Source organism: Nycticebus coucang, chromosome 10 (assembly GCF_027406575.1).
Source record: "Nycticebus coucang isolate mNycCou1 chromosome 10, mNycCou1.pri, whole genome shotgun sequence".
Taxonomy (NCBI): Eukaryota; Metazoa; Chordata; class Mammalia; order Primates; family Lorisidae; genus Nycticebus; species Nycticebus coucang.
In genome coordinates, this window is record NC_069789.1 from 118986839 (window position 1) to 119010535 (window position 23697).

At 48.4% G+C, this 23697-nt stretch overlaps 1 protein-coding gene and 1 non-coding gene across 4 annotated transcripts in view; both read right to left on the minus strand.

The window, feature by feature from the left end:
• Positions 1–10925, minus strand: part of HIF3A (hypoxia inducible factor 3 subunit alpha) — a 34429-nt gene extending 23504 nt beyond the window's left edge. For 2 of the 3 annotated variants that reach the window (XM_053607635.1, XM_053607634.1), the window contains exons 1-4: positions 5484–5693; positions 2656–2740; positions 2170–2282; positions 1585–1793 (exon numbers count right to left, since the gene is read on the minus strand). In XM_053607635.1, the coding sequence (XP_053463610.1) occupies positions 1585–1793; positions 2170–2282; positions 2656–2740; positions 5484–5693 (617 nt within the window). Of the gene's footprint in view, positions 1–1584; positions 1794–2169; positions 2283–2655; positions 2741–4635; positions 4773–5483; positions 5694–10863 lie in introns of those variants that run through there. The other variant, XM_053607633.1, reaches the window with a different exon arrangement.
• A 6390-nt stretch (positions 10926–17315) lies between these two features.
• On the minus strand, positions 17316–17422 carry LOC128597820 (U6 spliceosomal RNA). The gene has a single exon (XR_008383379.1). It is a non-coding gene; the product is annotated as a U6 spliceosomal RNA (small nuclear RNA).
• Between the last annotated feature and the right edge of the window lie 6275 nt (positions 17423–23697).

Here is a 23697-nt window from a genome sequence, read left to right on the forward strand (position 1 = left end):
CCAAGAGGGCTCAGTGTAGTCACAGGGGTCCTTACAAGAGAGAGGCAGGGGGGTCAGAGTATGGAAAGGAGTAGTGGAGATGGAAGTGATGTGCTCTGGGATGGAAGAAGGGGCCATGGGCTAAGGACAGCAGGTGGCCTTGAGAAGCTTGAAAAGGCCAGGACACAGATTCTTCCCTGGAGCCCCCCAAAGGAACACAGCCCTGTAAACTCATTATGAATTTCTGACCCTGAGAACGATGAGCTAGTGGATTTGTGTTGTTTTGAGCCGCTGAGTTCGTGGTAACATATTAACATGTCACAACAGCAACAGAGAACTGATACAAGGGGAGAGAGGGCAGAAGTGGGAGGAAGAGAAAAGAAAAGAAAGAATGAGAGAAAGCGCAAGACATAGGAGGGGAGGAAGAGAAGGGAAGAAAGAATGAAAAGAAATAGGCTGAGCGTGGTGGCTCACACCTGTAGTCCCCAGCACTTTGGGAGGAAAAGGTAGGAGGATCACTTGAGCCCAGAAGTTTGAGACCAGCTGGGGCAACATAGAAAGATCCCATCTCTAAAGAGAATAAACTAAAAAAAAATTAGGCAGGGGTGGTGGTACATGCCTGTAGTTCCAGCTACTTAGGAGGCTGAGGCAGGAGGATCACTTGAGGTCAGGAGTTTGAGGCTGCAGTGAACTATGATTGCACCATCTTAATAGAGTGAGATCTTATCACCAAAAAAAAAGGAAAAAAGAAAAGAAATGGCCCATAAAAGAATGAAAAGAAAGAAAAAGAAATAATGATGATAATGATTAAAAATTAGCCACTTCTATCATGTTCTAATACTGAGCAACTCATTAAGTACTCAGAACAACCTTACTAGGTTCTATTACAGTGGTTCTCAACCTTCCTAATGCTGCGGCCCTTTAATACAGTTCTTATGGGTCACGACCCACAGGTTGAGAACTGCTGTTCTATTATGATTCCATAGGACAGATGGGAAAACTGGCACAGAGAGGTGAAGGCACTTGGCCAAGGATACACAGCCAAGACTTAAACCCAAACAGCCTGGACCCGGAGTCACCATTCCTAAGCACCACTTCAGGGTGAAGGAAAAGAGGGAAGACAGAGGAAGGAAGGGAAAGGAGGACAGAGGGAGGAGAGGGAGAGAGAAAAAGAGATGAAAGGAAGGACAGAGAAAGAATTAAGGACAGTTTACTAAATGCTTCCTGTGTGCTGGCCACCATACCAACTGCTTCACACAAATCGCCTCATTTAAGAAAAAGAGCAAAGGGAGGTAGACACTAAGAGAAAGACTCAAAGAGAGGCAGAGAGAATCAAAGATAAAAGGATCCATAGAAAATTCAGATATAGTCTACGGCCATACCACCCTGAACGCGCCCGATCTCGTCTGATCTTGGAAGCTAAGCAGGGTCGGGCCTGGTTAGTACTTGGATGGGAGAAAATTCAGATATAGGCAGACACAGGAAGGGAGAGAAAGAGACTGTGCATGCTTGACAGTGGGCCTGGGGAGGGTGGAAGGGGAAACAGCATTGGAAGTTGGGCAGGAGGGAAGACAGGGGCTGGAGGGCAGCTGGGTCTCTGCCCACCTCTCGTCACAGTAGGTGAATTTCATGTCCAGGCTGTGGCGGCTGAGGAAGGCCCCCTGGCCCAGTGGGGGCTCCAGGCTGCCCGGGTGGGGGATGGCTTCACAGATGAGCACCAGGCATTGCAAGGGAGGCTCTGAGTTGGGGCTCCCAGCTGGGGAGGTCTTCGTGGGGGGCCTGTAGACTCTCATATGCCCAGAGCAGTGTAGCACCTGGGGGCCAGGAGGGGTGAGATGGGGATATGTCTGGTTCTGGGCTACCCATGGGGCTGGAAGGCGAGGGGAGCAGAGAAGAAATCCCTGAGAACTCCAGAGACTCAGCTCAGAGAGGTGAGGACTAAGGACTTCCAGACTCCAACCCCAGGGAGACTCCAGGCTCAAGGGGCTGAGGAGCAGAGATCCATCTTAAGAAGACTTACAAGGAACCCAGATCCCAGCTCCCCAGATGCCCAACCATCCTAGATGCCCTCAGGACCCACCAAACCCAGCCTGAGAGAGCCAAGCAGTGTCCCCAGCCCAGGAGACCCCTGGACTCCAACCCTCTTCGAGATCTTCACGGGCTCAGGCCTGGGCTCAGGCCTCTGCCCACCTTCCAGGTGGCCGCCTTGAGGTTGAGGGTGCGCCCGCGGCCGGTGAGGGTGCTCTTCATGCGCAAGGAGAAGCACCGCTCGGTGGGAGCCTCTGGCTTCTTCTTGGACAGGCCTAGGGAGGGCCAGGAGTTTGGGGCAGGTCACTAGGCAGCTACAGACAGGGCCTAGTTCTCTCCAGCACCCTGGAGAGCCACCCCTGCTTTATCCCTAAAATTGGGACCCAGAACCAGAGAGGGTCCAGAGGTACAGTGTGTCCCCATAAACCCGCAGAGCAGGGCCATATCCCCAGAGTCCCCAGGACATGGCTATGTCCTCTCAGAACCTGAGGCAGGGCTGTGTCCCCTGAGTCCCCGGGGGTAGACCTATTTCTCCTCTTCCTGCTCCCCTTACCCTGGTGTTCCAGAGAAAGAAGGGATATGCTGAGGGAGGGGTAGAGCCTCAGTTTCCTCCTCTGTAAAATGGAGAGAGGCCTCCAAGGAACTCACTCTGCTGGGGGGTCAGGGCGTCCTGAAGCTCCTCTTGGTCACAGGGATGGATGAAATCAAAGATACTGTGTCCGATAAGTTCCAGCTGCCAGGAGACCCGGGCAGAGCTGGTAAATTGGACCTTTGACCCATCTCCTCCCTACCACCCTCATCCCCTTGCCTGGATTACTTCACCAGTCTCCTCATGTGTTCATTCATTCATTCATTCATTCACTAAGCAACTATTTATTCAATACCTACCATCTGCCAGGCTCTCTTCTAAATGGTATGGACACATCAGTGACCACATACATAAATCTCTGCCTGGCAAAGCTTACTGGCTAGTGGGGGGAGACTGATAGTAAACAAAAGAACTTATATTAACAAAATAATAAGTAACATAAAGAAAACAAAAGTAGGGCAAGGTGATGCAATGATAAGATGCTACTTTAGAAAGACAGTTTCTTTGAGGGGGTGACATTTAAAAAAATTGTTGAACAAAGCAAGTGATGTGGCCTATGGCTCCCAGGAGCATTCAAAGAAGAAGGACTAGCCAGCCCTGAGATGAGACCCCATTCAAATCGTGCCTGTTTGGCAAGCCAAAAATGCAACTTCTCATCTCAACTTAAGAAATGAGGCTGGTGCTGGGTAGAAGGGAGACAGATGACAGGAGACTTATATCGGCTCACAATGGGTGTAGTGCTGGTGACAGTGAATGGGGGAAGAGTGAGATCTTGCTCTTCTGACAACACCTCTTTAGCTGGATTCATACCCTGCCTTGCCACTTTCTAGCTTTGGGACCTTGGGACATTCATCTCTCTGAACCCAAAAGCTCACACCAACAGAGAAATTAGTACCAAAGGTGAGGCAGGGAAAAGGAAGAGATGTCAACTATGGTGCCCATTTATGTGAAATAGAAAAAAGAATGGGAACTTTCTCCTGGAGCCTGCTGTAAGGATTAATTAAAGTTAGTTCTACTTCCTAAATGTGTCTTGTTTTTTATTTTCTCATCCCATGGCATCTGTCCCTATGCCTCTTCTGCCACCTGAGACTGGCACCCATCCCTCAATCTCCCAAGCTCGGGTCTCATTGTTTCCAACTCTATTTCCAGGCAGCACCTAGAGGGATCTTTCAAAAATGCAAATTTGATTCTACCTCTCTGGCATAACCTCTCCACTGCTTAAAATCTTTCCATGGCTCCCCAGGGCCCTGGAGAGAAACTTTCTAATTTAGTCCTAAATTATCCAATCCCTACTGATCTCTCTAGGTTTGTCTCTCTCAACTGCTCTCATTGCATTCTGCAACTAGCCAGGATAAACTTTATTTCCCCAAAGCCCTCTGCTTCACTCACCTGTGAGCCTTTGTCTGTTCTGTTCCCTTGGTCACGTATATATTCCTGATATTTACCAGTTTCATCCGCTCCCCTAACCACCCCATCCCCCCTTTTTTTGAGACAGAGTCTCACTCTACCCTGGGTAGAGTGTAGTGGCATCATCAAACTCAAACTCCTGGGCTCAAGTGACTTTCCTGCCTCAGTCTCCTCAGTAGCTGGGACTACAGGCACATGCCCCATGCCTGGCTAATTTTTCTATTTTTGGTAGAGACTCACTCTTACTCAGGCTGGTCTCTAACCCCTGAGTTTAGGCGATCCTCCCACCTCAGCCTCCCAGAGTGCTAGGATTATGGGTGTGAAGCACCGCACCCAACCCCCATATCTTTTTGACTAGCTATGACTTTCAGGCTTCAGCTCAGATGTACTTTCTTAAGGGAAACACTCAATTCCCCCCCTCCCCAAGGCTGGGTCAGTTACCCCACTCCCCTCCTTGGGCTCCCACCCTGTCCCATTCCAGCACTGACCATTCCAGGTCTTCCTTTCTGATGACACACCTATCTCCCCTCTATACTTTGAATTCCTTAAAGGCAGCGGGCACTGTCTTGGTCACCACTATACCCCCAGCATCACCATCTAGGGCCAGCCACCGAGCAGGCAGCTCCTCTCACCTGACTGAGGCCTAGGTGTTTGCTGACATTCTCCGACAGGTAAGCCATGTCTCCCTCGATGGTGAGCACCATGACGAAGCCCTCCAAGGCCTTCAGGTAGCAGGCATCCAGTGGCTCTCCCACCTGGTTCCACTCCCCTGTGCCGGGGGCAAGGGGGCGGGTGGAGGCATCTCTAGTCAGTTGTGGGCTTACCCTGGCTAACCTCACTCTGCCTCATCGAGAGAATTTTACGGTTCCCCCCAGGTAAGGGGGGGCACATCCTAGTGACTGGGAGTCCCAAGGAAGAGGGCAGGACCACCAAGCATTCGAATTAGGAGCAGGCTCTCCCAAGGAGCAGAATTCTGAGGATATGGTCCTTCCAGGAACACAGAATGGCTACTGAGAGAATAAGTTATAGAACTAGAGGAGAGGAGAGGGGAAGAGGTGCTCTCAAGTACAATAATGAAAAATTGGGCAGCCCAGACTCCCTGGGGCATTTATTATAAGAGGCAGGGTCTATCTGGAAGATCTCGTAGGGGATCAAATCCTAAGGGTTGAGCAAGGGCCTGAGGGAGTTAGGGGGCCTCACTTAGAGTCCTAAGGAGGCGGGGCTTCCCAAAGGCGCACTTCAGGGGGCGGGGCCACACTAGCGATAGCCTCTAAGCGGGTGGGGCTCCAGCAGGTCCGGAACTTGAATTGGCGGAGCCTCTCCAGGGTAATGATTCCGGTGGGGTGGGGCTCCACTGGGAAAACGTTATTAGGAGGTGCCTGGTCGGGATAAGACTTCCCGTTGGCTGGGCGTCTCTTGAGATGTAACTTTTGGTGGGCGGGGCCTTGTCAAGACGTAAATTCCCGGGTGCAGGGCTCACCAGCGGTGCAGAGGCGGTGCATGCGCAGGTAGCTGATGGTGAGGCGCATGATAGAGGCCTTGTCCAGGTGGGCGCTGACGCCGCGCGCGAAGGGCAGCGTGTGCGCCAGCTGGTACAGCACCTCGGTCTCCTGGCTGCGCCGGCTGCGGGCTGCATCCCGAGACTTTTCCTTGCGTAGCTCCGTGCTCGACCTGAGGGCAAGAGCCGCATTCACTGTGGAGTCCCGGAAAAGGAAAGAGGTGGACTGGACTTGCCACATGGGGCCGGTGCTCATTGAGTGCAGGACCGCGGCTGTGCAGCCCTTTTTGTGTGGCTCCTGCGAGTTCACGACGCTTTCAGTGTCTGGGAGGGTTACACTTTAGAGCCCCACCTAGTCCGGATTTTACCTGTTTCCAAGCCAGCCCATGCTACCCTCCTGGTGCCTAGCTTCTCTCCCAAGTGCCTTGCTCTGTCCCCTCCCTGACTTATCTGCAGGGGACGCCTCCTGCTGGGAGGGGGCTGGCCTAGCTGGCCTGGGGCCAGAGTAGAGAAGGAGCTTGAGGCAGAAGCCCACAGCTTCCCAGGCCCCCTGCCCAGTAACCTCCCAGAATCCCCTCCTCTTCCCTTTCCTCTTAGCTGAGCCGAGTCCTCATGATCTAGGAACATAGATCTCAAAGTCTACCCGCCACTAGGAGGGCCAGGGACCCAGCAGGGTGGCACAGCAAACCAACCTGTTCTGTCCAGCCAACAGCTAACCACTCACTCGAGCCTGTAATCCACTTCAAATACCTCGTTTTTTGTGTGGGGGTTGAAAGAACGAGTATCTACCTGTCAGAAATAACTGCTCCTTATCCAGCTTTTACTATGTTAGACCCTGGGCCAAGAGTGAACCTTGTAACCCATTTAATGCTCTGACAGCCCTAGAAGGGAGTTAATGGCATTCCCATTGAACAGAAGAAACCGAAGCAGAGAGAGGTGCAGGCTTGCTCATAAATAGTGAAGCCAGGGTCTAAAAACTGGTCTGCCCAAACTCTTAGATTTTCACTGTCCCTCTGGTCCTGGTTTATCTCCAGGTTTTGGCAACACTCGCTGTTTCTGCAACTGTCTTCCAATCAAACTCCAGGTCTGTCTGAACCCAAAGTCTCTATACTGAATAAAAAGTACAAGGTCCTAGTATAGTATATGGTATAGTCTTATCTACGTTTATAATGTTAGTAAAACCATTACAAGTAAGCAACTGTCATTTGCTAAATATTTATGTGTGTGACACTGTGCTGCGTATTCTGCCCATGTGTACTCATTCAATCCAAGAGGAAGGCATTTTAAATCACCACTTTACAAAGGGGAAATCGAGTCTCTGGAAGGTGAAGTCCTTTGCCCAAGACGTTGCAAAGCCAGTAACTGGCAGAGCTGGGATTAGAATCAGGGTGGTGAGGTTCCAAAACAGCCTTTTCTGTAATCCTCTTCTTCAGACCCATTCCAGGGAAGCATAAACTCTAGGAGGGTAGGCTGTTCCTTCCTATATTCAGAGGAACAAAAGCTGCTTCTAGGGTGGCATTAACTTCAGCCCCGGACGGGAGACCTGGAGCTCCACTCCCAGGGAGAGGGGAGGAGATTTCCTATCTGGATGCAGGGTGGGGGGAAGGCCTCAGTGCAACAGGGTAGGAGGTACAGAAGGAAGCAGACTGAGTGGAGGGTTGAAGGGGTGAGAAATCCCCCCATCCTCTCCCTCGTGGTTGGTGGGGGCAGAGGCCTCAGTCCTGCCTGCCCCAGAGGACAGTCTGTTCCAGCCCTGTTTGTCTTCCTGCCCTGAGGGTGGGGGTGGGCGGGCCTCCCTGAGCTGGGGGCCTAGACAGAGGGAACAGGGAGAGGGAACAGGCACTGCCAGGGCCCCACCTCCCAGGCAGCTGGGCTCTGTAATCCTCTCTTCATGGTAGGGCTGCTTCCTTCAGCCAGCTGGAGGCTGCAGGGGGACCCTCCTTCCAGCTCCAAGTCTGTTCTCAGAACGTTCTAACATCTCTTAACGGGTACGTGGGCCTTTCCGGTTAAACAGCGTGTGGGGTTAGTTCCTCTGGTTCAGGGTTCTAGTCATTACTTATCAGCCGTGTGACTTTGGACACATTGCCCCCCTTCCCTGAACACAGTAACAGCACCTACATCACTGGGTTGTTTTGAAGTTTAAATGAGTCAGAAATATATGTCTGACTAAATATATGTCAAGGAGTCAGAAAAACAGGGCCATGGCCAGTGGTTAGTGCTATAAAGGCTAAACTTACCATCCTCCCTTTGTGTACATCAAAGATGGAAGGCTCAGGCTTAGGAGCCTCTTAGGTTCTAGAGTCACCTGTGGGCTGTGATGGTGACCCCATGATGTGGCATATATGTACAATTGCATGATTAAGGCCAGACACAGTGGCTCACTCTTGTAATCCTAGCACTCTGGGAAGCTGAGGCGGGTGGATCAGTTGAGCTCAGGAGTTCGAGACCAGCCTGAGCAAGAGTGAGACCCTGTCTCAGCTGGGCATAGTGGCTGGTGGCAGTAGTCCCAGCTACTCAGGAGGCTGAGGCAAGAGGACTGCTTGAACCCATGGAGCTAGGCAGACACCATGGCACTCTAGTCTGGGCAACAGAGTGAGACTCTGTCTCAAAAAAAAAAAATAGTTTTTTTTTATTATTACATGGTTCTTACACATGAACCTAAGGGAGGACTAAATAATAGTAATAGTAGTAATAGTGATATTGTTGGTGTATTGAACAATCACGGAGCTAGAGACTCCATTAAATCCTTATAACAACCCTCAGAGCAGAAGTAGATCACTCCCTTTGTATACAGGCAGAAACTGAGGTTTGGAGCAATGGCAGCCCGGCATACCCAGGGGTAATCTGTGCTCACCGCATTTTCAGTTAATCCAGCCAGGTACCTGCTATTACCTTCCCCATTTTCTGATGAGGAAGCAGGCCCAGGGAGGTGAAGGAACATGCCTGAGGCCACACAGCTTTCAATAGCAGAGGAAGGATTCAAGCCACTATCTACTTCCTCCTCCTAGAAGTCTGGAACTGATCTCAGTTTACTGCATATCTACCTACTGGGTATCCCGCCTCCCAGGTCTGTTTCCTCTCTGGTTCCTCACTTTGATCTGGAAGTGGGTAGGGGAGGGATGACCCTTATTTTCCAGGATGTGAAACTAAGGCTCAGAGAGGCAGCTGCTGACACGAGGCCATACAGCCAGGAGGTGGCTAAGCTAGGATTTGAACCCAGACTTTGGGGCCTATGCTCTTGGCAGATGTGCCCACCACTCAAGGGGGCCCTGCCCTGCCCCTCCTTTGCCAGGTGGACTCAGTCCCTTCCCCTGTCCCACACTTGCTGCCTCCTGATCCCTGATCTCCCCAGCTGGCCCCATGCCCAGCCCTGGTCCAGCCCCTTGGCACTCTGCCCAGCTCCGGACGTGCAGCTGGAACCCTGCCACCCTTCCTCTGTGTTCCATCCCAGAACAAGGGGTGGGGCCACAGCCTAGAGGCCTCAGGGTGAGGCCTGGGAAAAGGGCTGGGGCCCAGCACCCCCTAACCCAACCAGGAGGGACAGAAGCCCATGTCTTCCCTGTCCTGAAAGTCTTGCCCCCCATAAGCAACAGTGTGATGAAAGTGGGGAGACTGCCCCACATTCAGGGCTGCTTCTGGACCTCTCTCTTCAGATACTCAACTGGGTATTGGGGCTCTGGCAAAAAATGGAGGATCTAGAGGTGGGGGCTTAGGTCATACCTCGGCAAGGACTCCTCTTGGCATTGGCCAGAGGTAGTCTGAGAGGCCAGAGGTAGGGTTTGAGTTTGAGAAGGGACTCAGGTGGGGCCAGGAGCAGACTCTCTTCCCCTGATTCTTCTTGTGCCCAAGGACATGGTAATCCAGTGGGGTGCCCCATCCCTAAAATTTTATATTCTCTGGGAACCCTTCTCTGGTGCTCACTTAGGGTCATATACCCATCAAAGACTTACAAGAACACCCCTGCTCACAGTGGGATGGCAGAGAGTCCAAACTGGAAGAAAAAGGGGCAAAGAGACGTGGGAGACCCACTCACCATCACCCAGGCCCCTAGGGGTGCAGGAAGAAATAAAGCATGGCCTGGATCCGGGTGCGAGTTATGAGTGGGTGGTGCGCAGCGGTGAGGTGACACCACAGGAAAGGGCTGGACGTGGGTAAGGAGGGGGGAGCACCCCATCTCCTCGGGAGGGGGTGCTGGGAGGTGGGGCTATGGCTGGCCCAGAAGGGGTGGGATACAGTTCCCTGGCCAGCTCAGAGCCAGAGACTGGAATAGAATGATGGGGGCAGAGTTGAGGGGGCAGTAAAAACATAGGGGTGTGGAAGGATCCAATCAGACCTGCGAATCCAGGGAGGAGGGAAGGAGATGAGGTTTACTGGATGCCTCAGATTGGAATGGGAAAACCAACAACTTGGGTCATTTTCTGGGGTCCCATGAGAACATAGCCAGATAGGACCCTCTGGCAGTGGTCCCAGAGCACAGGCTCCCTTCTGCCCTAGCAGATCTGCACCTGCTGGGAGGTGAACCCAGAAACCCACCCTCTGCCCAGGATAAGCCAGCTGAGCACTGCACAAGGGGCTCCCATGACAGGCTCTCACACTTAGGCGGGGCACAGCTCCCACCAAATGGGGTCTACCCAAAGTAAGGCTTGAATGCCCCCCCATCCCTCAGTAAAAGGGACTGGGTGGGGGTGGAGGAGTGAAACAAAGGGCCAGACTTTGGGAAGTGGGTCAACCTTGTTACCCTTTTATTTACGGGGGTGACCTAACTTTTAAAAGGCTACAGAAAGGTCCCAGGCAGCTTCTGAAAGGGGACGCTTTCTGCTCATTTCAAGGTAAACTCAAGGTTTGGGAGACTGTGTCAAGAAGGCTACACCAAAGGAATCTTTCTGCTCTTGAACTCAGGAGATGAATGCCATTCCAACTGACTCCTGTATCTGTGAAGGCTCAATTTGGGGGTATCTCATATTTCCTAGGATCCCAAGGTTCTAGTGGCAAAGAACAACCTCCAACCTGAAGGTTTGGAGGCCAGGGGTAACAATGTGTGTTGGGAAAATACCTCCAAGAAGCCCCGGGACTACTCAAATTCAACTATCCCTAGATCTGTAACCCAACTCAGACGGGGAAGTGAGCCTGGGTTAGCAGGAAACCCCGAAACACTACTGATGAGACAAGTGGGGTAGCTGGGGACTTGGGGAAATCCTCCACCCCTACAGTCCTCTACCGTGGAGGGTGTGGCAGGGATGTGCCCCTAACTGCGCCCCCGGGGGGGCCTTGCCTCACTCCAGCGCACGCCTCCACCACCAAGCTCAGGGGTCTCCAGGAGAGCACCCCAATCCCTGTCATTCCTGCCCCCGAACCCAAGTACCTTGCGCGCTGCAGCCCCAGCGCCATGGCTCGCGGGTCGCCGCTCCTGAGCCCTTAGAGGCCCCCAGCCCCCTCCCCTGGCCCTGTGAGCCCCCTCCTCAGCTCCGCCCTCCGCCGCCTGGTTGGCTGAGCTGCGTCCAATCCGGAGCTCTGGTTGGGCGACGGGTCTGTCACTCCCGAGAAGAAGGCGGGACCAGAGGAAAAGACTTGGAACTCCGGGAGGAGTGGGGGACACCAGTAATGCACACCCCCTCCCCCAGCCGCGCCCCTTACGGCAGACTTCTGCGGTGTGGCACGCACAGTCCGCTGGCCGTGCCTTCTGTCGCTCAGCCTCTGAAGTTCCAACACCAGTGACCTACCCAGTCACTCTACTCCCTACCCCAGCCTCCGCCTTCTAACCCTCACCCTCGTCTCGCCTCTCCATTTCCACCCCCTTTTGGGGGCCTCCGACCTCCAATCTCATCCCCTCCAACCCCCAAGCCTTGCCTCCTCGGGCTCCCAGCCGCCCCTGGTCCGAATTCACTGAGTCCCCACTTGCCGTCTCCACGCCTCAACTCCCAATCCCATCCTGGTTCCACAGCCCCTCGCGCTGTGGATCCCAACGCTCCCTCTCGGTCTCCAGCCCTTTCTTGCCACCTGGGTCCAGATCTTTGTGGTTCCGGTCCCCAGCTCGCCGCATTCGTCCGGTCTGGCGCCCTCTGCCCTCCAGCCCACCTCCCCCAGCCCCTTCGTCTCTCTAACTCCTTTTTCACTTTCCCACTGATGAATAATTAAGTTTATGTTAAGAAAATCTGTTTTAATTCAGTCACACCTCCTTTTAAAAAGAGCAGAGAAATGGCATCTTTTTACAAGGAGGGAGAGGTACAAAGTTAATGAGGGGAGGTGATTGCAGTACATGGATAAGGAACTGTGTGTGTGTGTGTGTGTGTGTGTGTGTGTGTGTGTGTAGCGCGCTTGCGCAGAGGGGGCTGCTTGTCAACAGCATATTGGACCAATATTCTGGATTCAGCCTCAGGCAAGAGTAAGTTACTATAGGCGAGACCTACAGCAGAAGTGGCCTTGCTGATCTTTGAACTCACAGGCAAGTACAATCTCAGGGCCTTTGGACAAGCTATACTGTCAGCTTAGAACACTCTTCCCCCAGAAATCCACGCAGCTCTCTACCTCACCCCAGTATCCCACTGACTTTTCTTCTGGGAACCCATTTTTCTTCCCTCTCAGTCTATTTAATTTGAGTAGGACTGGCCATAGGAGCCCTACCCCGACCAACTCCGAGGAGGTACATAGGATCTGGATCTAGCCAGTTTGTTCTGTTTCTTTGGCCACAGTAATTGGTCCCACACAGGAATGTAACCTAACATGGATGGAGCTGGAACATATTCTTCTTAGTAAAGTATCTCAAGAATGGAATAAAAAATATCCAATGTACTCAGCCCTACTATGAAACTAATTTATGGCTTTCACATGAAAGCTATAACCCAGTTATAACCTAAGAATAGGGGAAAGGGGGAGAAGGAGGAGGGGAGGGGGGAGGATGGGCGGAGGGAGGGTGATTGGTGGGATTACACCTGTCGTGCATCTTACAAGGGTACATGTGAAACTTAGTAAATGTAGAACATAAATGTCTTAACACAATAACTAAGAAAATGCCAGGAAGGCTAAGTTAACTAGTGTGATGAAAATGTATCAAACGGTCTATAAAACCAGTATATGGTGCCCCATGATCGCATTAATGTACACAGCTATGATTTAATAATAAAAAAAAAGGAATGTAACCTAACTCAGCCCCATGAGAACCAACCCCAAGACATTGCTGCAACTATCAAGAAAGAGGTTTTCTATTTCTTCTGGAGTTGCCAACCTGGAGCTGGAAGGGCTCTCACTGCCATAAAGAGAGAGTCTTTATGAGATGAGGTTGAATATAGAGGAGAGCAGAAATGAACAATTGTGAAAGTCTTAATGCCAGCATTTGGATGCCTGGATAGCCATACCTGAACTCCATACATTTTTTTTTTTTGAGACAAAGTCTTACTTTGTCACCTTCAGTAGAGTGCCATGTCTCAGCTCACAGGAACCCCAAACTCTTGGGCTCAAGCTGTCCTCTTGCCTCAGCCTCCTGAGTAGCTGGGATGACAGGCATCCATCACAATGCCCAACTATTTTTAGAGATGTGGGTCTCATTCTTACCCCGGCTGGTCTCGAACTCCTAAGCTCAAGCAATCCACCCACCTCAGCTTCCCAGGGTGCTTGGATTACAAGCGTGAGCCACCACATTGGCCTAACTCCATCCAATTTAATCTTGGACTTTCATGAGAACCATAATGAATTCTTTGGTTGTTGCTAAATGTTGCTTTATTTACTATTGCTTAATTTACTTTGTGCTTAGGTTAGTTTAAATGGATGTTAGATGCTTGCATCCAAAAGAATCTTGATAAACAGAAATTAGCTCTCAGTCCTCACTGTGGAGGCATGTGGGGTATGAGAAAAAGAGAGGCCCGGATTAGAAAAGGCAGCAGGGGAAGCAGTGTTCTGAGGATTTCTCAGGGTTTGGGTAAAGAAACGAAGTACAAGAAGTGTTTAAGAAAGGAGGAGGTGCGATTGCTAACCAGGTAGGAGAATTCCAGAGGGTATGTTGGAAGGATTTGAAGAGAGGACCAGGGAGCACTAACGATTTCATGGGAGGAAAGTACCCATTGATAATGGGATGAGAGGGTCAGAGCATAGACAGTGCCCAGGGAAACCTGGCACTTGTTAAATAAACATTAAAATAGGACAAACACTTCATGTGTGACACACCCACATGCACACACACATAGGCACTAGGAGTCTATGGTCTAGGACAGCACTAAACTTCACCCAGACATTCCCAGCAGCTAAGGCAACATGTGTTCGTTGGGGAAGGTTTCCAATTTTTGGTAAAGGATGTGTTCTTGTTTGTCTGGAAAGACAAGTTTTGTAACTGGAACTGAAGTTTAGGGGGAACTTAAGAACTTTTATATAAAAATGCAGAGTCGTCTGAGCCACCAGGGACTGTGAGGGTTATCCATTAGGCTTCCTGAGGAAGAGACATCTGAATGAAAACTTGAGGGATGAATAAAAATCAGGCGGGTAAAGAGAGGGCTAGGGAAAAGCATTGTAGGTGACGAGAAGAGAATACAACAGGTCAGAGGCAAACGAGAGCCTGGTACATTGAGGGGATTGACAGGCAGGCTGCGATTACAGCCTGAAGTGTAAAGAGAGGAGGTGGATGTTGGCGCTGGCAGGGTGAGAGGTGGGGGTGAGATTAAACCAAGCCTAAAAGCCATTAAAGAAGCTGGGGCATTCCCTAGGGAGTGCTAAGGAGCAGTGACAGAGTTTTGAGCAGGACAGGACCACAACATTGCCTTACACAGATTCCTCCAGATGCCATCTTCAGGGCGGGTCGAGAGAGAGTGAGACTGCAGGAGTCTGGAATGCAGACTTGGGTGTAACAAGATGCCTGGGCCAGGCAGGGGCCATGCAGAAGAAGGACAGTGGACGGCCTGAAGAGAGATAGGGAGGTTTATTAGCAATGGGATCGACAAGCAGACCTGGCGTAGCCACGCAGCGAAGACTACTTGGGAAGAAAAAGGAAGGAGCTGCAGGTGCACGTACAACATGGATGAACCTGAAAAACTCTATGATGAATGAAAGAAGTTAGACACATGGCTTGGCTCCCATAGCTAAGTGGTTAGGGTGCCAGCCACATACACTGATGGGTTCAAACCCACCCCAGGCCTGCTAAATAACAATGATAACTACAAACAAACAAACAAACAAACAAAAAACTGGGCGTTGTGGCAGGGACCTGTAGTCCCATCTACGTGGGAGGCTGAGGCAAGAGAATCGCTTAAGCCCAAGAGTTTGAGGTTGCTGTGAGCTGTGATGTCATGGCACTCTACCAAGGGCAACATAGTGAGACTCTGTCTAAAAAAAAAAAAAGAAGGCAGACACAGCAAAGAATATACTATGTGATTTCATTTAAATGAAGTTCCAGGACAAGTGTGGTGGAAAAAAATTAGGAAAATGGTTCTTTGTCTTGATAGGAATTTGGGGTACACAGGTATAGCATGCATCCAAACTCAGTGAATGGCGCTCTTAAGATGTGCATCTTCTTATATGTAAATTTTAACTCAAAATAGAAAATAAAGAACAGTAAACAGAAAGTCCCCAGATTGTGAGGGGACTGACAGGGAGGGGGGACAGTATACTGATATCTGCAACTTTCGTTGAACTGCATCCAAACATAAGCTGGAGTGAGGGATGATGGAGAGAAGGATAGATAGGCAGAAAGGTGGTAAAGCAGATAGAGCAAAATGTTAATGTAGAATCTAGGTGATTGGTGTAAGGGTGTTTGTTGTAAAATCCTTCAGCTTTTCTGTGTGTTTGGAAACGCTCATAATAAAATGTTGAACAAAACAAGAAATATGTAGGAGGCAAGGGGAACACGGTTTAGAGAGTGATCAATTATTTGTTGTGGGGATAAAAGGTAATTTTTGTTTTTGGCTGGGGCTGGGTTTGTTTTTGAGACAGAATCTCATTTTGTCGCTCTTGGTAGAGTGCCATGGTTTCATAGCTCACAGCAACCTCAAACTCTTGGGCTCAAGTGATCCCTTTGCCTCAGCCTCCTGAGTAGCTGGGACCACAGGTGCCTGCCACAATGCCCGGTTATTATTATTATTATTTGTTGTTGTTGTTGCAGTTTGGCCGGGGCTGGGTTCGAACCTGCCACCCTCAGTATAAGGGGCTGGCGCCCTACTCACTGAGCCACAGGCGCCACCCAATTTTTTTTAGAGATGGGGTGTCACTCTTGCTCACACTGGTCCTGAACTCGTGAGCTCAGGCAATCCACCCACCTCAGTCTCCCAGAGTGCTGGGATTACAGGCGTGATCCACCTTGCCTGGCCTAGAGTTTGTTGTTGTTGTTATTATTATTATTATTTGCAGTTTTTGGCCGGGGCTGGGTTTGAACCCATCACCTCTGGCATATGGGGCTGGCTCCCTACTCCTTTGAGCCACAGGTGCTGCCCGAGTTTGTTATTTTTTTTTTTTTTAAGTCTGCTCTGCATTGGACAAATGGAAGCCTTCATGTTTTAAGGTTTGTTGAGGTCTTTTCCTGCCTTCCTCCTCTTATCCTCTCCCCTGAATCTATTTGTCCAACAGTATACTGATCCATTAAACCATTCATTCTTTCAGTTTATCCAACAAATGTTCACAGAGCACCAAATACATGCCTGCCCTTGTGGTAGGCACTGGGGGTACAGCGGTGAACACCACAGATAGAGATCCTTCACCTGCCCTGTGGAACTTCCACTCCAGTTGGGCAGACTGACTACATACCAGAGGCATTAAGTGAAATAAGTAATACATTAGAGTGTGCAAAGTGCTATGGAAAATGCTCCCCAGGGAATGGGGATGGGGAGTGATTATTTTTGTTGGATAGGGAGAGCTGTAATTTTAAATAATGTGTTCATGGAATGGCCTAATGAGAATGTGACATTTGAGCAAAGACCTGAAAGTGAGATGGGCAGCCATCTGGATTTCTGGAGGAATTGCATCCTGAGCTGAAGGAACAGCAAGTGCAAAGACCCTGAGGTGGGACTTGCCTCATAAGTTCAAAGGTCAGCAAGGAGGCTAGTGTGGCTACAGCCAGGGGATGGATGGGGAGAGTGGGAGGGGAGGTCAGAGAAGTGACATTAACAGGGAACAGTGGTGTAGACAGATCACTTAGCGGTCTTTTATTTATTTGTTTTATTTTTTGCAAAGAGCTCTCTCCACAGTATTATTATTATTTTCTGTTTTTAGAGACAGTGTCTCACCCAGTCACCCAGGCTGGAGTGCAGCTGAACAATCATAGTTCACTGTACCCTTGAGTTCTTGGGCTCAAGTGATCCTCCCTCCACAGCAGCGGTTCTCAACCTGTGGGTTGCGACCCACAGGAACTGTATTAAAGGCTTGCGGCATTAGGAAGATTGAGAACCACTGCTCCACAGCCTCCCACATTGCTGGGACTATAGGCACGAGCCACTACCCATAGGAAGAGTCTTTTGGATTATGTGAGGACTTTGGCTTTCCACTATGCGAGGGAGATAGGAATATGGCAGGCTTTTACGCAAAGAAGTCACACCTGAGTTAGGTTTGAATAAAGGGAAAAGTCTTCAAAGTCCTCTTTCCCTTCAGCTGGGAAAGAACTGGAAGCTCTCTAGTTCAGGGGTTCTCAACCTTCCTAATGCTGCGATGTATTTTCATTGTTACAAAGGGGTCGCGACCCACAGGTTGAGAACCGCTGCTCTAGTTTAGAAAACAAACCACCCAGTGAGATTTCCTTTGCTCACAAATTTGCAATCTGAGCAGGGATCAGCAGGGATGGCTCATCTTTGCTCTACTTGACATCCTCTGGGGCAGCTTTTTTAAATTTATTTATTTATTTTATTTTTAAATATGGAACGCTTCACGAATTTGCGTGTCATCCTTGCGCAGGGGCCATGCTAATCTCCTCTGTATCGTTCCAATTTTAGTATATGTGCTGCCGAAGCGAGCACTAAATTTATTTTTTATTTTTATTTTTTTGCAGTTTTTGGCCGGGGCTGGGTTTGAACCCACCACCTCCAGCATATGGGGCTGATGCCCTACTCCTCTGAGCTACAGGCATTGCCCTGGGGCAGCTTTTTTTTTTTTGAGACAGAGTCTCACTGTATTGCCCTCGGTAGAGTGCTGTGCCATGGCATCACATCTCACAGCAACCTCAAACTCTTGGGCTTAAGCAATTCTCTTGTCTCAGCCTCCCAAGTAGCTGGGACTACAGGCGCCTGCCACAATGCCCAGCTATTTTTTGGTTGCATTTGTCATTTTTTGGTTGCATTTGGTTGTTTATCAAGCCCGGACTGGGTTCGAACCCACCAGCCTAGGTGTATGTGGCTGGAGTCCTACCCCCTGAGCTACGGGTGCCGGCCCCCCTAGGGCAGCTTGAAGGCTATGGGCTGGAATGATTCAAAGCTGCCTCATTCACCCATCAGGCGGTAAATGCTTCCTGTCAGCTGGGACCTCACTTGGAAGCGATGGCTGGAATATCGATTTATGACCTTTCCATGTGGCTGCTTAGACTTCCTCATGGCAGCTAGGACCCAAAGGGCAAGGGAGGGAGGGAGAGGGAGGAGAAAGGAAGGGGAAAGCAGAAACCTGTTTCCTTTTATGACCTACCCTAGGAATTCATGCACTGTCACTTCCACATTTGCCTCTGTGTGTGTGTGTGTGTGTGTGTGTGTGTGTGTGTGTGTGTGTGTGTGTGTGTGTGTGTGTGTGTGTGTGTGTAGACTATCAGAGTCCTGCCCAACATCAAGGAGAGAGAAAAACTCTGTTTCTCAATGGAAGGGCACACTTCCACAAGAAAGAGCATATGATATCCAAAACATTACTGGGCCATTTTGGGAAAATAACATCTGTCATACCCTCCATATCTTGGAGCTTTCCCCGTGAGCAGCATCTGGGAGTCATAGGCTTTAGGATACCAGAGAAGAAATGCTTATTTTATCAACAAGGAGAGAGTGTTCAGCAAAAAAATCCAGAAATGCATGAACCCTATTCTAGTAAGTCAGTGTCTCTGGCCACTCTGTCCTGCTTATGTGTTTGGACATTTTACTTCTGTTGACTCACACTACCTACTGCCCACAGTTGGGGACAATTGCTCCTTATCTATTCACAGCTACCTTCTTGTGATCTTATTATTTTTTTTTTTTTTTTGAGACAGAGCCTCAAGCTGTTGCCCTGGGTAGAGTGCGGTGGCACCACAGCTCACAGGAACCTCCAACTCTTGGGCTCAAGCGATTCTCCTGCCTCTGCCTCCCAAGTAGCTGAGACTACAGGCACCCACCACAACACCCAGCTATTTTTTGGTTGCAGCCATTGTTGTTTGGCAAGCCTGGGTTGTATTCGAACCCCCCAGCTCAGGTGTATGTGGCTGGTGCCTTAGCCATTTGAACCACAGGTGCTGAACCTTGTGATCTAATTTTTATCTCCAATCCCCCTTCACCCATTCTGACTCCTAGTATGGTGGATTTGTTAGTCTAGCTGGCATCCATGGAACACTGCCAAGGGCAGAAAATCCCTTTATAGTCAAGCCAAGGCCAACCTGGAATCAGGTGATGGAAGTAACAACCCAAATCCCAAGCGTGATGTACAGGTGCTGCCTAGCTCTTATTGCAATGTCTCTACAACCTCATTAAATGGGCTCCATTGTTTGCCTATAAGGTATTAGTTAGGATCCCAGGCTCTGGAACCAGCCTGCCCAAGTCCAAATCCTGACTCCACCATTTACCAGCTATGTGAATTTGGGAAAGTTACTTGATCTCTCTGTAGCTCATAGAGCTGATTTTAAAAAGCCACTGTGGTAGATTGGATTATTTCCAAAGCTCTTCTCCCTTCTTGTTACAGAATTATATGTATATCCTTGACTTTACCATAAGACTTTATAAGAGTCTGCTAAATACATTTCCTGGCCCATTAATTTTTGGGGCTTGGTCATGTGATTTCCTTTGGCCAATAGGCTGCAAGTGTGCTGTTAATATTTTCTCTCTCTCTCTCTCTGTCTCTCTCTCTCTCTCTGACACACACACACACACACACAAGATGACCAAACTCAAAGTGCCACCTGGTGGAATGACAAAATAAGTGAATCTGAATCAAATCAAGCTTCCGGATGTAATAACTGGTTTTATTTATGGTTTACAGGAAAGGCAGTGGACAGATATATATGTTAACACCAGGAGGAATCAATCAACCAAATATCGACTGTGGGAAACTCTAGAACAGTGCTGTCCAATAGAACTTTCTGTGATGTTGAAAATGTTCTATATCTGAACCATCCTTGTGGCAACTGAGCACTTGAAATGTGGTGTGATTGAGGGACTGACTGATTTATGTAATTGTGGGGTAGCTTTTTAAAAAAATTGAGGCAAAATTCCCATAGCTTACAACTATCTATTTAAAAGTGTACAATTTGGAGGTATTTAGTACAATCACAGTGTTGTTGCAACCATCATTTCCATCTAGTTCCAAGACATTTTCATTACCCCCCAAAGAAAACCCCATAGCCTTGGTCATGTGACCTATTAAGCAGTCACACGTGGATTCTAATAAATACACATGTCAGCACGTGTCCTAGTATCAAGATCTATGTCTTAGCCTTAGGCATGCTTTAATAGGAGCAGGTTTATTGATGATGGCATGTGGACACACATTGGTACTGATAGTGACTGATAGTGACATCTGTAAACATTAGGGTTCTGTAAAAGGGCAAAAGGGCATCTTGGGGCCTGCCCAGTCTGCCAATACAGAAAGAATCTGATAACAACCATCAGATACCAGAGCCTCTCCCATTTTACCTTGTTTCCCCGAAAATAAGACAGTCTCTTATTTTAAGGTGTGCTCCCAAAGATGCACTAGGTCTTATTTTCAGGGGACGTCTTATCTTTCCTGTAAGTAGGTCTTATTTTCGGAGGATGTCTTATTTTCGGGGAAACAGGGTATGTATAAACAGCAAGAATTTTGCACCATTTAAATGCACTCCAAACTTTCAAAGAAAGCAACTACATGTAAATCAAGGGGAAGATCATACCCTGTTTTGGGCAGAAGTTGGTATTGGGAATGTTCACCATTTCAGAGAATTATATTGCCAATGTCTGTCCCCTTATGTTATTTGAATCTCAGACAATCTAAGCTGGTCACTTTGCTTTGGCTTCTGTCATAGTCTACAAAAATATATGAATGTTCTTATTTAGTACCTAATTAAAAAAAAGTCAAATATTAGGCCGGGTGTGGTGACTCATGCCTGTAATCCTGGCACTCCGGGAGGCCAAGGTGGGTGGATTGCTTGAGCTCAGGAGTTTCACACCAGCTTGAGCAAGCAAGACCCTGTCTCCATTAAAAACAGAAAACCTAGTTGGGCGATGTGGTGGGTGCCTGTAGTTCTAGCTACTGGGGAGACTGAAGCAAGATGATCACTTGAGCCCATGCTCGCTTCAGCAGCACATATACTAAAAATTGAATCACTTGAGCCCAAGAGTTTGAGGTTGCTATGAGCTATGATGCCATTGCACTCTACCCAGGGTGGCAGAGTGAAACTGTCTCAAAAAATAAAACAAAAAAACAAAAAAAAACCCAGTTAATTATTATATCAAGAAAAATAGATCTTTGACTGAATATTGTCTTATTCACCTTAAATCTAAACGTATAATTCATCAACAGCAGGAACATCTGACTCTGTATGTCTGTGGATAGAATTGTGTGCAAGCATTGACCTAATGAAACACCTCTTACCTAAGAGGAGATAAATTACAGGCTCACCATCTGTCGGCCACAATTTCAAGATCCAAATAACTCTGAAAAGGGAGGGGATTGTTGTCTAATTTATTTGGTGGCAAAAATTGACCTGAGCTGATGCAAGGTTGTTTTGGTAGACTATATTTTTTATACTACTTTGGTGTGAATAGGCCAAATTTCACTGCATAAATGTTGATGTGCCTACTCCTGCAATCCCAGCACTTTGGAAGGCTGAAGCATGACAATTGCTTGAGGCTACGAGTTAGAGACCAGCCTGAGCAATTTATCAAGACCTTGCTCTCTAGCTCAGCACCTATAGCTCAATGGTTAGGGCACTGGCCACATTAAAAAAAAAAAAAAGTAGCCAGGCGTGGTGGGCTCCTATAGTCTCAGCTACTTGGGAGACTGAGGCAAGAGAATCACTTAAGCCTAAGAGTTTGAGTTTACTGTAAGCTGTGATGCCACAGCACTCTACCGAAGGTGACATAGTGAGATTCTGTCTCAAAAAACAAAAGCAAAAACAAAAAAAGGTCTTGTCTCTAAGAAAAATGTAAAAATTGTCCAAACGTGGTGGTATGTACCTGGGGTGTCCTAGCTGGGAGGTTGAAGTGGGTGGAGTCCTTGAGCTCAGGAGTTCAAGGCTGCAGTGAGCTATGACTGGGCCACTGTGCTTCAGCTTGGGTGACAAGCAAGACACTGTCTCTAAAAAAAAATAATGTTGGCTCAGTGCTTGTAGCACACTGGTTACGGCACCAGCCACATACACAGAGGCAGGTGGGTTCGAACCCAGCCCAGGCCAGCTAAACAATGACAACGGCAGCAAAAAATAGCTGCGCATTTGTGGCGGGTGCATGTAGTGCCAGCTACTTGAGAGCCCGAAGCAAAAGAATCACTTAAGCCCAAGAGTTTGAGGTTACTGTGAGCTGTGATGCTGCAGCACTCTACCAAGGGTGACACAGTGAGACTCTGTCTCAAAAAACCAAAATTTAAAAAAAATTTTCAAAAAAAGAATGTTGATGTGTTTGACTCTAGGAGCCTCCCTGAACCCAGCTGGTGTGTTACATCATTTATATATCTCACCTTTTAAAAATCCAAACACCTGGGGTGCCACCTGTGGATGAGTGGGTAGGGAACTGGCCCCATATATCAAGGGTGGCAGGTTCGAACCCAGCCCCTGACAAACTGCAACAAAAAATAGCTGGGCATTGTGGCGGGTGCCTGTGGTCCCTGTTACCCTGGAAGCTGAGGCAAGAGAATCTCCTAAGCCCAGGAGTTGGAGGTTGCTGTGAGCTGTGATGCCATGGCACTCTACCAAGGGCGTTAAAAGTAAGACTCTGTCTCTAAAAAAAAAAAAAAAATCCGAACACTTCCTCAATTCCTACACACACATCTAGTAAGGGATGGTAGACAGTATTTTTGTTTGCTTGCTTTTTTTTCTATATTACAGATAATATATTGCAGTGATTTTTATCAGAGATTGTATATGCAGTTACGCTGTGTGTGAATTGCATTTTATGATAATAAAAGAAATGTTACAAAACATTTATGTATTTTTTTTTTAAAGGAGGAGTAGGCCAGGTGAGGTGGCTCACGCCAGTGCTGGGATCCTAGTACTCTGGGAGGCTGAGGCAGGTGAATTGCTTGAGCTCAGGAGTTTGAGACCAGCCTGAGCAAAAGCGAGACCCCATCTCTACTTAAAAAAAAAAAAGAAAAAAATAGAAAAACTGAGGCAAGAGGATCACTTGAGCCTAAGAGTTGGAGGTTGCTGTGAGCTATGACACCAGGGCACTCTACCCAGGTGACAGCTGGAGACTGTCTCAATAATCAAAAAAAAAAAAAAAAAAAAAGAAAAGGGAGAGTACGGGGTTGAATAAAGTTGAGAACTGAAGCCAGTGGCTTCCAAAGTATGGACTGCTGATCCCTGCGGGCTCTCTGAGATCCTTTCAAGCATCCTTTGACCACAAGATCAAAACTATTTTTCATACCAATACTAAGATGTTGTTTGATTTGCTCTTCTCTGTGATATACAATGAAGTTTTCCAGAGTTATCATTCAACCCGAGGTTAAGCCATAAGTGATAAAATCCTTGCTGTGATAGTAACATGTAATAGATTTAGTATGAACTCCTGAGCTCACGAAGCAGTAAATTTAAAAAGAATGGCTCCGTTTAAATTTAAATAAGGGCAGATGCTGGTGCAGATTTGGAGAGAAGGGAACACTTTTGTGACTGTTGGTGGGACTGCAAACTAACACAGCCTCTTTGGAAAGAAGTATGGAGACTCCTCAAAGAACTCAAAACAGACCTTCCATTTGATTCCGCAATCCCCTAACTAGGCATCTACCTGGAACAACAACAACAACAACAAAAACATTTTATCATAAGGACATTTGCACTAGATTGTTTATTGTAGCTCAGTTTACAATCACCAAGATGTGGAAACAACCCAAGTGCCCAAGAACCCATGAATGGATCAATAAACTGTGGTATATGTATACCATG